Source organism: Panulirus ornatus, chromosome 7, assembly GCF_036320965.1.
Source record: "Panulirus ornatus isolate Po-2019 chromosome 7, ASM3632096v1, whole genome shotgun sequence".
Lineage (NCBI taxonomy): Eukaryota > Metazoa > Arthropoda > Malacostraca > Decapoda > Palinuridae > Panulirus > Panulirus ornatus.
Window position 1 is genome coordinate 34,776,355 of NC_092230.1, and position 15,361 is coordinate 34,791,715.

The 15,361-nt window shown below is 45.5% G+C and overlaps 1 protein-coding gene across 5 annotated transcripts in view; it reads left to right on the forward strand.

Annotated features, from left to right (window-relative positions):
- LOC139749514 (nucleoside diphosphate kinase homolog 5-like) overlaps positions 1–5,441 on the forward strand; it is a 40,191-nt gene extending 34,750 nt beyond the window's left edge. For 3 of the 5 annotated variants that reach the window (XM_071663467.1, XM_071663466.1, XM_071663468.1), the window contains exons 5-6: positions 479–576; positions 2,108–5,441. In XM_071663467.1, the coding sequence (XP_071519568.1) occupies positions 479–576; positions 2,108–2,188 (179 nt within the window). In that variant the 3' untranslated portion in view covers positions 2,189–5,441. The remainder of the gene's footprint in view (positions 1–478; positions 577–2,107) is intronic. The other 2 variants (XR_011712983.1, XR_011712984.1) reach the window with 2 other exon arrangements.
- Positions 5,442–15,361: the final 9,920 nt, after the last annotated feature.

Sequence of the window (15,361 nt, forward strand, 5' to 3'; positions counted from 1 at the left end):
GCAGGGAATACGTGGGAAGTATTCTTTCTCCCCTATCCCCAGGGATATATATATATATATATATATATATATATATATATATATATATATATATATATATTTATAATTTTTTTCTAAATATTCTTTACTCACACGTTGGCTGCAGGCGTTCAGTCCACAGTCACTGTAGCCCGCACATACAACTCACTAACACGTACGTACCTCACAGTGTGTCTTACCTCACAAACAAGAACCAACCTCACTCTGTGTCTTACCTCACACTTTGGTCGTCTATCAATCTGTCTGTTCGTATAGTTGCGTATTACGATTTAGTTAGCATTTACGTGTTTGTTTTGCCTGAATATATATATATATATATATATATATATATATATATATATATATATATATATATATATAACTGCCACGCCCACTTGGTGACGTCACAGGTCCATCTCAAGAGAGAGTGACCCCTGACTTGACCTTTCTCTCCTCCCAGTGACCCTGGAGCCCGTGTTGACTGGGGAGGGCGCCAAGGAGTACCTGAGCAATGCTGTGTCGCCGACGCTCGTGCGCGCCCTCACAGAGCTCTGCAAGGTACTGTGATCAGCGAGATTAATTCCTCTCTATCTATAGTGTATCGTAATTAGCTGTGTTAATTACTACCGTCACAAAGTACTGTGATTAGTCATATTAATTACTATCTCTAAGCAAAGCTTGTTTAGATCAGGGAACTGGTAATAACTATTCAAGTGTAGTTAGGACACTAGTTATTGAAAAGTAGAAGTTAATTACATTTAGTAGAAGTTAATTATATTTAGTAGAAGTTAATTACATTTAGTAGAATTGAATTAAATTTTTCATGTTACATTTTCTTAGTACACATCAGAGTACTTTCATAGCTCTTCTGTCATTTATTGATTCTAGTTATGCAGCTGTGAATATCATACATAGTTATAGCTCTTCTGTCAGTTATTGACTCTGATGTGAATATCATACATAGATGTTATTATGGATATGAATATCAACAGTATTCTAAGGGTTCCTACTGGTCATTGATTCTAATTATAGAATTATTTGATTATCTGATACACTGAACAGACTAGTTTTTGATATTTCATAGACTATGCCGATTCTTGACATACAGTACTGTATTCAACAGATAATACTCAGAATGACAATACATTGTACAAACTAAACTGTACAATATTCAAATTACAGAACGTTACTGTATTCAGCATATACACGATTCAATATTCAGTAATTTATTCAGGTTTTCATTGTATGATAATACACTGTAACACCACCTAGTATACTCTACTATACTCTATACAATACTTATACAGTATTCAGTATACAATACTTCAGAGTGTATTACACAATACATAACCAGCATATTTTCTACATAAACCCTACAGTCACACTTGTGACTGTAATCTAGTTCACTGAAGTTCTGTATTTGTCTGTATGTTCATATGAGTGTTCATATGTCTGTCTATCCACGTGTATCTATATAATATATATCTATTTATCTTACGTAAATAGTCCCCCACGTTCTCCATATCCCTCGTTACACACATGCAGTCTTCGTAAACATTTGCTATCTTAACACAGGTGTAACCGGAACACATCTGCTGTCTTAGCACATCTGCTAGAGTGATGCATCTGCTTTCCTTACACACGAGCTAATCTAAGACACCTGCTATCCTGAGACACCTGCTAACCTAAGACACCTGCTATGCTAAGACACCTGCTAACCAGACACCTGTTATCCTAACACATCTGCTAACCAAAGACACCTGTTATCCTAACTGACCTGCAATCCTAAGACACCTGCTAGACAACATATCTACTGTCCTAAGACATCTGTTATTCCCAAGACACCTGTTACCCTAACACACCTGCAGACCCGTCACGCCACACACGACACCCAGGTGAGGTTGTGGAAGGTTTTCGCTGTAGTCTTCCTCTGCTGATCCTCTGTACTATACGTAGAGCGTCAGCAGGTACAGTGAGGTCGGGTTCAGCAACACCTGTCGTACACGTTTACCCACCCCACCTCCCTGGACACAGGCACATGGGAATGAACCAGTGGTGACCTCAGGCTCTGTTTGACTCGATCCCACAGGTTCGCCCGGAGGATCCGATCGTGTGGCTGGCGGACTGGCTGCTGGTCAACAACCCGAACAAGCCACCTGTGGACAAGTGATCCTCTCTACTGTGCACTACAGGAGGAGTGTGTGTCCCCACCAGCTACCATGGGAAGTATGGGACATCGAAGTCAGATATTCCTCTCGTGGTTGGGACATCGACCCGTCCAGGGATGTCCCACGACAGGGAGGCCGATGTAAACGTAGTGTACGAAAGTAAATTTAAGATTTGTTGACGTCAGAAGGCATTTTCCGTCCAGCGGGCTAGTGTGTGTGTGTGTGTGTGTGTGTGTGACCCAGGAGATTCTGCACGTCTGGACTTCCGGTCAAATGGATCAGCATGTTGTGGGAATGTTTGTTGTTCGGTTCGTGAAATAACTGAGTTATATGCTGTTGGGGTCGTGAAATAACTGAGTTATATGTTGTTGGGGGTCGTGAAATAACTGAGTTATATAATGCTGGGTTTGTGAAATAACTGAGTTATATAATGCTGGGTTTGTGAAATAAGTGAGTTATATAATGCTGGGTTTGTGAAATAAGTGAGTTACATAACGTTTGGTTAGCATCACTAGAATGTGTGAGGTCCAAACACCAGGAGTTGATCCTTGTGTGACACACCTGGCCCTGTGACACACCTGGCCCTGTGACACACCTGGCCTTGTGACACACCTGGCCTTGTGACACACCTGGCCCTGTGACACACCTGGCCTTGTGACACACCTGGCCTTGTGACACATCTGGCCCTGTGACACATCTGGCCCTGTGACACACCTGGCCCTGTGACACATCTGGCCCTGTGACACACCTGGCCCTGTGACACACCTGGCCCTGTGACACACCTGGCCCTGTGACACACCTGGCCCTGTGACACATCTGGACCTGTGACACATCTGGCCCTGTGACACATCTGGACCTGTGACACATCTGGACCTGTGACACATCTGGACCTGTGACACACCTGGCCCTGTGACACATCTGGCCCCGTGACACACCTGGCCCTGTGACACACCTGGCCCTGTGACACACCTGGTCCTGTGACACACCTGGCCCTGTGACACACCTGGCCCTGTGACACACCTGGTCCTGCGACACACCTGACCCTGTGACAAACCTGGCCTTGTGACACACCTGGCCCTGTGACACCTGACCCAAGATCATGTGTTGTAACATGATGTTTCCAGACACATGATTGGCTCACGTGTGATGTGCCGTTGTTTGACCTTGGGTTGTATAATAATACAACAATACAAAGACAGCGGGTTGTATATTAATACAGCTACAGCTGTATCTATCATCTGGTGTCCGCTGAAATGTTCATCGGAGGCCGGTGGGAGGGAGGTTACAGCAGACGATGGTGGTTACAGCAGACGATGGTGGTTACAGCAGACGATGGTGGTTACAGCAGACGATGGTGGTTACAGCAGACGATGGTGGTTACAGCAGACGATGGTGGTTACAGCAGACGATAGTGGTTACAGCAGACGATGGTGGTTACAGCAGACGATGGTGGTTACAGCAGACGATGGTGGTTACCGCAGACGATGGTGGTTACAGCAGACGATAGTGGTTACAGCAGACGATAGTGGTTACAGCAGACGATGGTGGTTACAGCAGACGATGGTGGTTACAGCAGACGATGGTGGTTACAGCAGACGATGGTGGTTACAGTAGACGATGGTGGTTACAGTAGACGATGGTGGTTACAGCAGACGATGGAGGTTACAGCAGACGATGGTGGTTACAGCAGACGATGGAGGTTACAGCAGACGATGGTGGTTACAGCAGACGATGGTGGTTACAGCAGACGATGGTGGTTACAGCAGACGTTAATGTGCTACAGTAATTTATCTCCTCATGTTTGGCACACATTTGGCCTTCATCAATACCGTTGAAAATTCCCCAAGTCAAACTTCGATGGAATTTATAATTCCAAATAATTCTCAGCTTAATACTGCAAAAATGATTTCCCACGAGATTAGATTAGGTAGTACAGTGGTACAAATTATGAACGTTGTAAAATGTGATGATGATGATGTTGACGGAGAAATTACTTTGGTAATACTGCGCACCTGAGCTTACACAGGGCAGTGTATGTATATATGTATGTATGAGATCGATGTATACATGTATACTACGAGTGTGTATGGATATCCTGGGATTGTCTCGAGGTACAGAAATTATCCTTTGGGCCAATAAGGTGTCATACGAAGCATTGATGGGAATACATTATAAGCAGACGACAGGGCCAAACAATTTGGTTAAATCTACTTTAAATTCTTGTATAACCCACAATATTGATCTAGACTTGAGGGAGACAGTTGATAGGTATATCATCTACATAAGTCAGAGGTAAATATGTAGTCTGAGTCCATTGAAATATGCAAGGACGAAAACCCTATGAACATGACATGGCCATGTGGAACGCATGACACATGACTGTGTGGGAGTGGTCTGTCATAGCGCCATGAAAGGTAGGGGAGTATGAGGGAGAGTGGTGGTGGTAGTGAGTGAGTGAGTGAGAGGCATGAGGATGTGAGAGTAACACGTGATAGAGGCAGAGGAATGGTGGATCATCGTGTGTGTGTGTGTGTGTGTGCGTGTGTGTGAGAGACTATCATTATTACTCTTCGTTCAGCAGCAGATCATACTGTACAACATGGTTACCCTGACCGCTGGTCCAGCAGTACGTGTTTGGCTTGCATTTCACCTTCCCCCTCAGGGTCTCTGAACCACGAACGTGTATGATAACACAGTAGCAGCAGCTGGAATATTGTACGTTTTCCCTGACCCTCCACCGATAACGTACAACACCATCTTAAGAGAATCGCTTTTAAACAGTTTGACGACTTGTGTGGGTGAAGAAGAACACGAGGGGTTCGATGTCATTTCGTCTGTCTCCCACGTAGGATACAACACCCACACAAAACAAAGAGCATCGGAATCTCTCAACACTCTAGCTGGCTTCTACAGACTGATTCAGTTCGAACCTTGGGGTTTATTGTTTTTTGTTTTTTTTACACAGACCGATTATATTAATCTATATATATATATATATATATATATATATATATATATATATATATATATATATATATATAAATGTTTTTTCATACTATTTGCCATTTCCCGCGTTAGCAAGGTAGCGTTAAGAACAGGGGACTGGACCTTTGAGGGAATATCCTCAACTGGCCCCTTTCTCTGTTCCTTCTTTTGGAAAATTAAATATATATTAATTATATATATATATATATATATATATATATATATATATATATATATATATATATATATATATATATATATATATATATCCTTCAAATAATCCCCTATGCAGTAACGTTGAGGGAGGGTGACTTGACATCAATATATTTCATCCCATTTTCATATGCAAATTACACTAATCACACACATGACAATATATTGTATTAACGTACAATAGTTGGTTCCTGTTATCTACTCCTTTATGTCGTTATGATCAATGTTGTTTCTGTACATTGTCTCTAAATTTCATGTAATTATCTTCTCACTTTTGTTGATTATGTCCAATACGAACACATCAGCTACACAAGTACAGGTGTTCACTGGGAAACTTTGAATTTACTGAACTTCTGTTGTATATATCTTGACGGTATAGTTTATAACGCTCACAACGACCATAGTATTAATCCTCACCACACACTAATGTAGGAACTATATATTGATCACTCTTACACTTCACAAGGCAATGAAGCAGCTGTAATAACGTGTATGGCAGACGAGCGAGGGAAAACCTGGCTTTCTCATCCCTGTTTATATTCACCATCAGTTGGTTCATCCTTGTGAATCAGTTGATGCCTCACTGTGGTTGATGTGATCAGTTGATGCCTCACTGTGGTTGATGTGATCAGTTGATGCCTCACTGTGGTTGATGTGATCAATTGATGCCTCACTGTGGTTGATGTGATCAGTTGATGCCTCACTGTGGTTGATGTGATCAGTTGATGCCTCACTGTGGTTGACGTGATCAGTTGATGCCTCACTGTGGTTGATGTGATCAGTTGATGCCTCACTGTGGTTGATGTGATCAGTTGATGCCTCACTGTGGTTGATGTGATCAGTTGATGCCTGTGTTCGTGTTGTCCTGGTGATGCTGAACTACGTCATCTTCCGTAGTGAGGAAGTGTGAGGGTGGAGGAGGTCAAGAGGGCCGCCCTCACACGGCTACTCCTGCTGCTGCTGCTGCTCATGCTGCTCCTGCTCCTGCTGCTGCTCCTGCTGCTGCTCTGCTGCTGCTCCTGCTCCTGCTGCTGCTGCTGCTGCTGCTGCTTCTGCTGGGCATGACTGGTGGCGGTGGTCACTGGTGCAGCGGGTGGCGGTACAGCGACGTGCACAGATGGGTCGGCCACAGTGAGCAGCTCTGGTGCAGCTGTTGCATGAGTCATCACTGCGGGTCATGAGGAGCGTTCACATGATGAGGAGCGTTCACATGATGAGGAGCGTTCACATGATGAGGAGAGTTCACATGATGAGGAGCGTTCACATGATGAGGAGCGTTCACATGATGAGCATTCACATGATGAGGAGCGTTCACATGATGAGGTGCGTTCACATGATGAGGTGCGTTCACATGATGAGGAGCGTTCACATGATGAGGAGCGTTCACATGATGAGGAGCGTTCACATGATGAGGAGCGTTCACATGATGAGGAGCGTTCACGTGATGAGGAGCGTTCACATGATGAGGAGCGTTCACATGATGAGGAGCGTTCACATGATGATGAGCGTTCACATGATGAGGTGCGTTCACATGATGATGAGCGTTCACATGATGAGGTGCGTTCACATGATGAGGAGCGTTCACATGATGAGGTGCGTTCACATGATGAGCGTTCACATGAATTAGGTGCGTTCACATGATGAGGTGCGTTCACATGATGAGGAGCGTTCACATGATGAGGAACGTTCACATGATGAGAAGCGTTCACATGATGAGGAACGTTCACATGATGAGATGCGTTCACATGATGAGGAACGTTCACATGATGAGGTGCGTTCACATGATGATGAGCGTTCACATGATGAGGAACATTCACATGATGATGAGCGTTCACATGATGAGCGTTCACATGATGAGGTGCGTTCACATGATGAGGTGCGTTCACATGATGATGAGCGTTCACATGATGATGAGCGTTCACATGATGAGGAGCGTTCACATGATGAGGTGCGTTCACATGATGAGGTGCGTTCACATGATGAGGAGCGTTCACATGATGAGGTGCGTTCACATGATGAGGAGCGTTCACATGATGAGGAACGTTCACATGATGAGAAGCGTTCACATGATGAGGAACGTTCACATGAGATGCGTTCACATGATGAGGAACGTTCACATGATGAGGTGCGTTCACATGATGATGAGCGTTCACATGATGAGGAACATTCACATGATGATGAGCGTTCACACGAGGAGCGTTCACATGATGAGGTGCGTTCACATGATGAGGTGCGTTCACATGATGATGAGCGTTCACATGATGATGACCGTTCACATGATGAGGAGCGTTCACATGATGAGGAGCGTTCACATGATGAGGTGCGTTCACATGATGAGGAGCGTTCACATGATGAGGTGCGTTCACATGATGATGAGCGTTCACATGATGAGGAGCGTTCACATGATGATGAGCGTTCACATGATGAGGAGCGTTCATATGATGAGGTGCGTTCACATGATGAGGAGCGTTCACATGATGAGGTGCGTTCACATGATGATGAGCGTTCACATGATGAGGAGCGTTCACATGATGAGGTGCGTTCACATGATGAGGAGCGTTCACATGATGAGGTGCGTTCACATGATGATGAGCGTTCACATGATGAGGAGCGTTCACATGATGAGGAGCGTTCACATAATGAGGAGCGTTCACATGATGAGGAGCGTTCACATGATGAGGAGCGTTCACATGATGAGGAGCGTTCACATGATGAGGAGCGTTCACATGATGATGAGCGTTCACATGATGAGGAGCGTTCACATGATGAGGAGCGTTCACATGACCGCAGGTGTTGTCTGGTTCCCATCAGCGGCTCCTCCACGGCTAGCTAGCCTCACCTCTCAGCTGTCGGATAGGAGCATCATCCTAGCCCCTCCTCTCCCTGCTGGGATAGACACATCCACCTACAACCAGTGTGGATAGATGTGTACCTGGAGGACGGCTGGTGTGTGTGTGTGTGTGTCTTCACCAGACTGTAGCCCATCCATCATCCAGCCAGTAGCTTTATACATCACAAGATCTTCTGTATCGCTCCGTTTCACCTTCGTTTTGTCTCTGTGGGAGAGAGAGAGTCTCACCATACGTGTGAGGGCCATACAGTATACGTGTGAGGGCCATACGGTATACGTGTGAGGGCCATACGGTATGCGTGTAAGGGAGGGCCATACGGTATACATCTGAGGGCCATACGGTATACGTGTGAGGGCCATACGGTATACATCTGAGGGCCATACGGTATACATGTGAGGGCCATACGGTATACATGTGAGGGCCGCATTATGCCTGCTGTATAACCCACAATAGTTGCCTCCTCCCGCTGGACCAACTTATCCCCTGGCTTGTTGGCTGTATAAACTCCACCTGAGAATTTAATTCCTTAATCAGTTTCTGACCAGCTTGTACGTGGGTACCATCTGCTGTAGTTGTAGGCAGTGTACGTGGGTACCATCTGCTGTAGTTGTAGGCAGTGTACGTGGGTACCATCTGCTGTAGCTGTAGGCAGTGTACGTGGGTACCATCTGCTGTAGCTGTAGGCAGTGTACGTGGGTACCATCTGCTGTAGTTGTAGGCAGTGTACGTGGGTACCATCTGCTGTAGTTGTAGGCAGTGTACGTGGGTACCATCTGCTGTAGCTGTAGGCAGTGTACGTGGGTACCATCTGCTGTAGCTGTAGGCAGTGTACGTGGGTACCATTTGCTGTAGTTGTAGGCAGTGTACGTGGGTACCATCTGCTGTAGCTGTAGCCAGTGTACGTGGGTACCATCTGCTGTAGCTGTAGCCAGTATACGGGGGTACCATCTGCTGTAGCTGTACCAAATGTTCTTGTAGATGCTGTGGTCCATGTCTGGATTTACGAGTGGATGCAGTTTTTCTCTCCTACGATATAAGCCTAACCACCAGCTAAGTGGTCACTAACAACCCCTCACAACTAGTTGATCACCAGCGACCACTCATAACTGGGCATACATAAACAACCCCTCACATTTAGCTCATTACTAACAACCCCTCACAACTGGGCCACCATAAACAACCTCTCACAACTAGCTCATTACTAACAACCCCTCATAACTACGTCACAGTTAACAACCCTTCACAGCTAGGTCGTTATCATCAAGCAGGTCATCATTTGTACATCATTTCACTCTTCTGTGTACGTAGAGTAACTGTAGACCCATCCATCACTGACCATGACAGTAACAGACCCCATCACTGACCATGACAGAAACAGACCCCATCACTGACCATGACAGTAAGACCCCATCACTGACCATGACAGTAACAGACACCATCACTGACCATGACAGTAACAGACCCCATTACTGACCACGACAGTAACAGACCCCATCACTGACCATGACAGTAAGACCCCATCACTGACCATGACAATAACAGACCCCATCATTGACCATGACAGTAAGACCCCATCACTGACCATGACAGTAACAGACACCATCACTGACCATGACAGTAACAGACCCCATTACTGACCACGACAGTAACAGACCCCATCATTGACCATGACAGTAAGACCCCATCACTGACCATGACAGTAACAGACCCCATCATTGACCATGACAGTAAGACCCCATCACTGACCACGACAGTAACAGACACCATCACTGACCATGACAGTAACAGACCCCATCATTGACCATGACAGTAAGACCCCATCACTGACCATGACAGTAACAGACCCCATCATTGACCATGACAGTAAGACCCCATCACTGACCATGACAGTAACAGACACCATCACTGACCATGACAGTAACAGACCCCATCACTGACCATGACAGTAACAGACCTCATCATTGACCATGACAGTAAGACCCCATCACTGACCATGACAGTAACAGACCCCATTACTGACCATGACAGTAACAGACACCATCACTGACCACGACAGTAACAGACACCATCACTGACCATGACAGTAACAGACACCATCACTGACCACGACAGTAACAGACCCCACGTAGGAAGGTGAGGCCCACCGTCACCTTGTTGACCCCACTATACACCAAGTGCGTCACCTCCACCATAGGTTAGGTAGGCCCTGGTTCCCTCAGTAGCCGTGTGTGTGTGTGTGTACAGGGTAAGCAACCATGAAACCATTACGTAAAAAGATAAAGTAAAAAAAAGATCATTTGAGAAATAATGAAATTCAAAACGTTAAAACGCCAACACATGATATTCTCCTTAGAAGCCAGAGTATCAATAGATGTTTACATTACCTTGTTGGTTTGTGTCATGTTTGCGTCCCAGTTGTGTGTCCCAGTTCAGCTACCTAGCAGCCTGGGATATGCCAGGCACACAAGAAGTGATAACCACACACACACACACACACACACACACACACACACACACACACACACACAGGGGTCAGCACTAGCCAAGCTGCCGTACGTGAACATAATGGGGTCTACATCGATCTTTGCGACGTGTTCCACCCCCGGCCCGGCATCGAACGTCCGAACATTCGGTAATTATGTAGTTAGAGAGAGAGAGAGAGAGAGAGAGAGAGAGTGAGGTTATGATAGAGCACAGGGGTGTGTGTTGCCCCACCGACGCACTTGAGATGGTGTTGCTGGAACGCTCTTTCTCTACCACGGGAGCAGAGTGCGTGTACACACTTTAATATAAGTGTGTTAGAGGTGTAGTGTTAATCGGCTGTGAGTGTACGTATGTACGTGTCATCACACACACACACACACACACACACACACACACACACACGGGTGAGTGAACACCCTCATGTGTGTTCAGCCAGGTGTTCTGTCAGTGCTGCTGTTGTCGTAAATAATAATATTAGCATAATGTGATTCAGCACTCGACTACCGTACACCAGCGTTACCGGACTCCACCTGCGTGAGGTTACCTCTTTAGCGAGGTCGTATCCTCGTCGGTTGGCGAAGGCAGAGGAGTGCCGTCAGGGGGGGGGGGGGGGGGGGCTCCCTCCCTCCTGGCTTTTTTAAAGGACTCCACCTACCCTTGCTACTGAGTGTAGCGCGACCTTGGGCTGCAGGAGCCCTTTGGAAAAGGGAGGACCTGGTGTTACAAAGGGCACCTTACAGATAGAGGAGCCTCGGGTTAGGTTAGAGAGAAAGACATAAAAATCAGTATCAATTAAGACACCTTGAACTGTTACGAATAACTTCCTCACATGATAGTGTGCCATAGATCACAGTCTATTGGTAATAGTTCCTATTGTTCTGCACATCTATTGTTTAGACAATAGCCATGTGACCTAAGGGTTATCAGGTTAATCAAGCACGCCATTCACGATCCGTCCTAATTAAGGGGAAAAATTAATTATTGTTGTTTTGAAGTAATGACCTGTAGGTGGTGTTTCACTGATTCATTGAACTGGTGGTTCACTGGTTCACTGAACTGGTGGTTCACTGGTTCACTGAACTGGTGGTTCACTGGTTCATTGAACTGGTGGTTCACTGGTTCATTGAACTGGTGGTTCACTGGTTCACTGAACTGGTGGTTCACTGGTTCACTGAACTGGTGGTTCACTGGTTCACTGAACTGGTGGTTCACTGGTTCATTGAACTGGTGGTTCACTGGTTCATTGAACTGGTGGTTCACTGGTTCATTGAACTGGTTGTTATTTACTGTAGAGAAATGTCACGGTAACTTGACACTCGTCTTGGAAGTGTGTGAGGGAGTGACCAACAGTGCTGTATGTAATCATGACCCAGTCTGGGGTCAGCAGTGTACGTCACCCAACCCTTGCCCTGTACATAACCTGATCTGCTGAAAACTGTCAATGCTATATATATATATATATATATATATATATATATATATATATATATATATGGGACGAGAGTGGTCTTGGAACGTAATACAAGTGAGGATGGTCTCTTGGTAGCGTGGAACCACAAACTATGTGTTGTGGGTTGAATGTAGAAAAAAAAAACGTTCAGAATGTTTACATTATACGATCAGAAATGAGAACACATCTTGAACGTAAATTTACAATCAGGACGTAAGACACGTTCACAACGGAACACGAACGCAAGATGAATGAAGACCGCGAAGTGAAAACCATGAATGAGTTTCATCCTTATGAAGGCAGTGATAGAAATGCAGCCACTGAAGAACAGAAAACGAGTGGAGGAAGAGCGAAGAGGTGAAGATATCGAAAACGGGAGCAGGGGTAGAATACAGACGTCATCATACATCGTGAACTACACCCGGGGCAAGATAATGTCAGGAGACAATATGGCCGAGGATTACCCACCCACCTGCCCGTTCGTCAGTTCTGTTATGCTTAGGAAATTAGTGTATAGTTAAACTTTGCTTGGAAACTTAACCCGAATTTGAACGCAGGTTAATACTGAACACGTCAACAAATGACCACAAAACATTTCGGTTATGTCGTAAACAAGAAGTCATTACGGACTTGTGTCTCGTACATTTATGTTTACACTCAACTTCAGGTTATTATTTGTCTGTGTTTGATAAATTGATGAATTGTTTTATTTGTGATGATAAATGATCAACTTTATATCACCTGCTTCCAGCATAACAAGATGAAGAATCATTTGCTTTCAATATTTGAGTAATTGTTTAAACGTACTTTTTTTTTTTACGTATGATTAAATTATCTTGTTAGTATGAGATGTAGTTGATATATTTGCTTTAAGTATATTTGAAGTTAGTTACTTACTTATGTTAATTATAAAGTTGATATATTTTCCTCAAGTATGTTAATGTTCATGTAATTTCTTTAAGTATGAGAAGTTAATATACTTGCTTTGAATAAAGAGGCATTATAACTGCATTATTGTTTTATTGTGAGAATAACTGAGCAGATTTATGAAGTAAATTCATTTGGGATGAAGCAATCTATCATATCACACACACACACACATACACGAATGTGTATATATATATATATATATATATATATATATATATATATATATATATATATATATATATATATATATATATATATGCACCAAAAACATTGATATGATAGTTTGATAGTACATAAAGATAATGATAAAAATGTGTTGTAATTGACCTTTAACTGGAAACAATACAAGTTAGTGGAGGAGACGGTAAGTCCACACTGTGTATGGTCCGGGGACTGACCAGTGGAGAACCTGTGTCACGTTATTACCGACCGATGGTTCGAGAACAGCAGTGTTGGCGTCCTTAATGACCCTGCCAGACGACAGACCTTAAAGTCGAAATACCCAACTGATCATCAGCGTGGCCAGGGCCGTACGTACGTGTGGTGGTGGAAGGGAGGGTGAACATGGCCTTATGTTAGACCACGAAGGCTCTCAACCAACGCCCCTCTGGCCCACCAACTATTCTCGAGGACTCTACAGCAAGTAACCAACTGCCCCTTTTTCTACGTAACGATTTAATATAATTAAAGTAATGTCGTGGGTCCCTCGTCCCAGATTCTAGACCTTGCCCCGTGAGAATGGACCATCCAGAACCATCATCATATTCCATGCTACGGTGTCTAGTGTGAAGCACAACATAGCAAGCACAACCAAGTACAACATAGCAAGCACAACCAAGTACAACATAGCGAGCACAACCAAGTACAACATAGCGAGCACAACCGCTGACTATGTTGCTACTTGGTTGACCTTCCCACCACGTGCTACGACGCTTACTGACCCGTCACCATCTACATTCGACCACGAGGAACGAGGAGGAGGAGGCTGGTGGTGGTGTCTGCCTCACGTCGGGCCGACCTGGACGTACCCAGAGATCACACAGAGACGGTGGTCCACAGTGTTAACGTGCACGGCGGCTGGGGGTGAGGAGGTGTCGAAGATCCCAACAGTTTCCACAGTGATGGACTTGGGGTAAACAATATGACCTCGTGAGAGGAGATGCAGTGCATGAGTCCTTCACTATACACACACACACACACACACACAAGGAAGGGTTCTGGCTGGAAGAACTACACAAGCAAACAGAACTGGTCTACGATCAAGGAAATTTCAGCCATTCCCCACACCACATGCCATCCCCCACACCACAAGCCATTCCCCACACCACAAGCCATTCCCCACACCACAAGCCATCCCCCACACCACAAGCCATCCCCCACACCACAAGCCATCCCCCACACCACAAGCTATCCTCCACACCACAAGCCATCCCCCACACCACAAGCCATCCCCCACACCACATGCCATCCCCCACACCACAAGCCATCCCCCACACCACAAGCCATCCCCCACACCACATGCCATCCCCCACACTACAAGCCATTCCCCACACCACAAGCCATTCCCACACCACAAAGCCATCCCCCACACCACATGCCATCCCCACACCACAAGCCATTCCCCACACCACAAGCCATCCCCCACACCACAAGCCATCCCCCACACCACAAGCCATCCCCCACACCACAAGCTATCCTCCACACCACAAGCCATCCTCCACACCACAAGCCATCCCCCACACCACAAGCCATCCCCACACCACATGCCATCCCCAACCACAAGCCATCCCCCACACCACAAGCCATCCCCCACACCACATGCCATCCCCCACACCACAAGCCATTCCCCACACCACAAGCCATTCCCCACACCACAAGCCATCCCCCACACCACATGCCATCCCCCACACCACAAGCCATTCCCAAACACAAGCCATCCCCACACCACAAGCCATCCCCCCCACCACAAGCCATCCCCACACCACAAGCCATCCCCACACCACAAGCTATCCTCCACACCACAAGCCATCCCCCACACCACAAGTCATCCCCCACACCACAAGCCATCCCCCACACTACAACTTATCCTTCAAGAGAACAACATCCATGACTGAGCTCACACAGCATAATGTTATCACCAAGATAACCTCAAACATTGGTAACTCGGCCAACTGAGTAACATATGTGTTTCCTACAACATAAACATCTGACCAAGCAAATATATTTATCATACCAAAAATATGAGTTTTGTATAGTTTTCC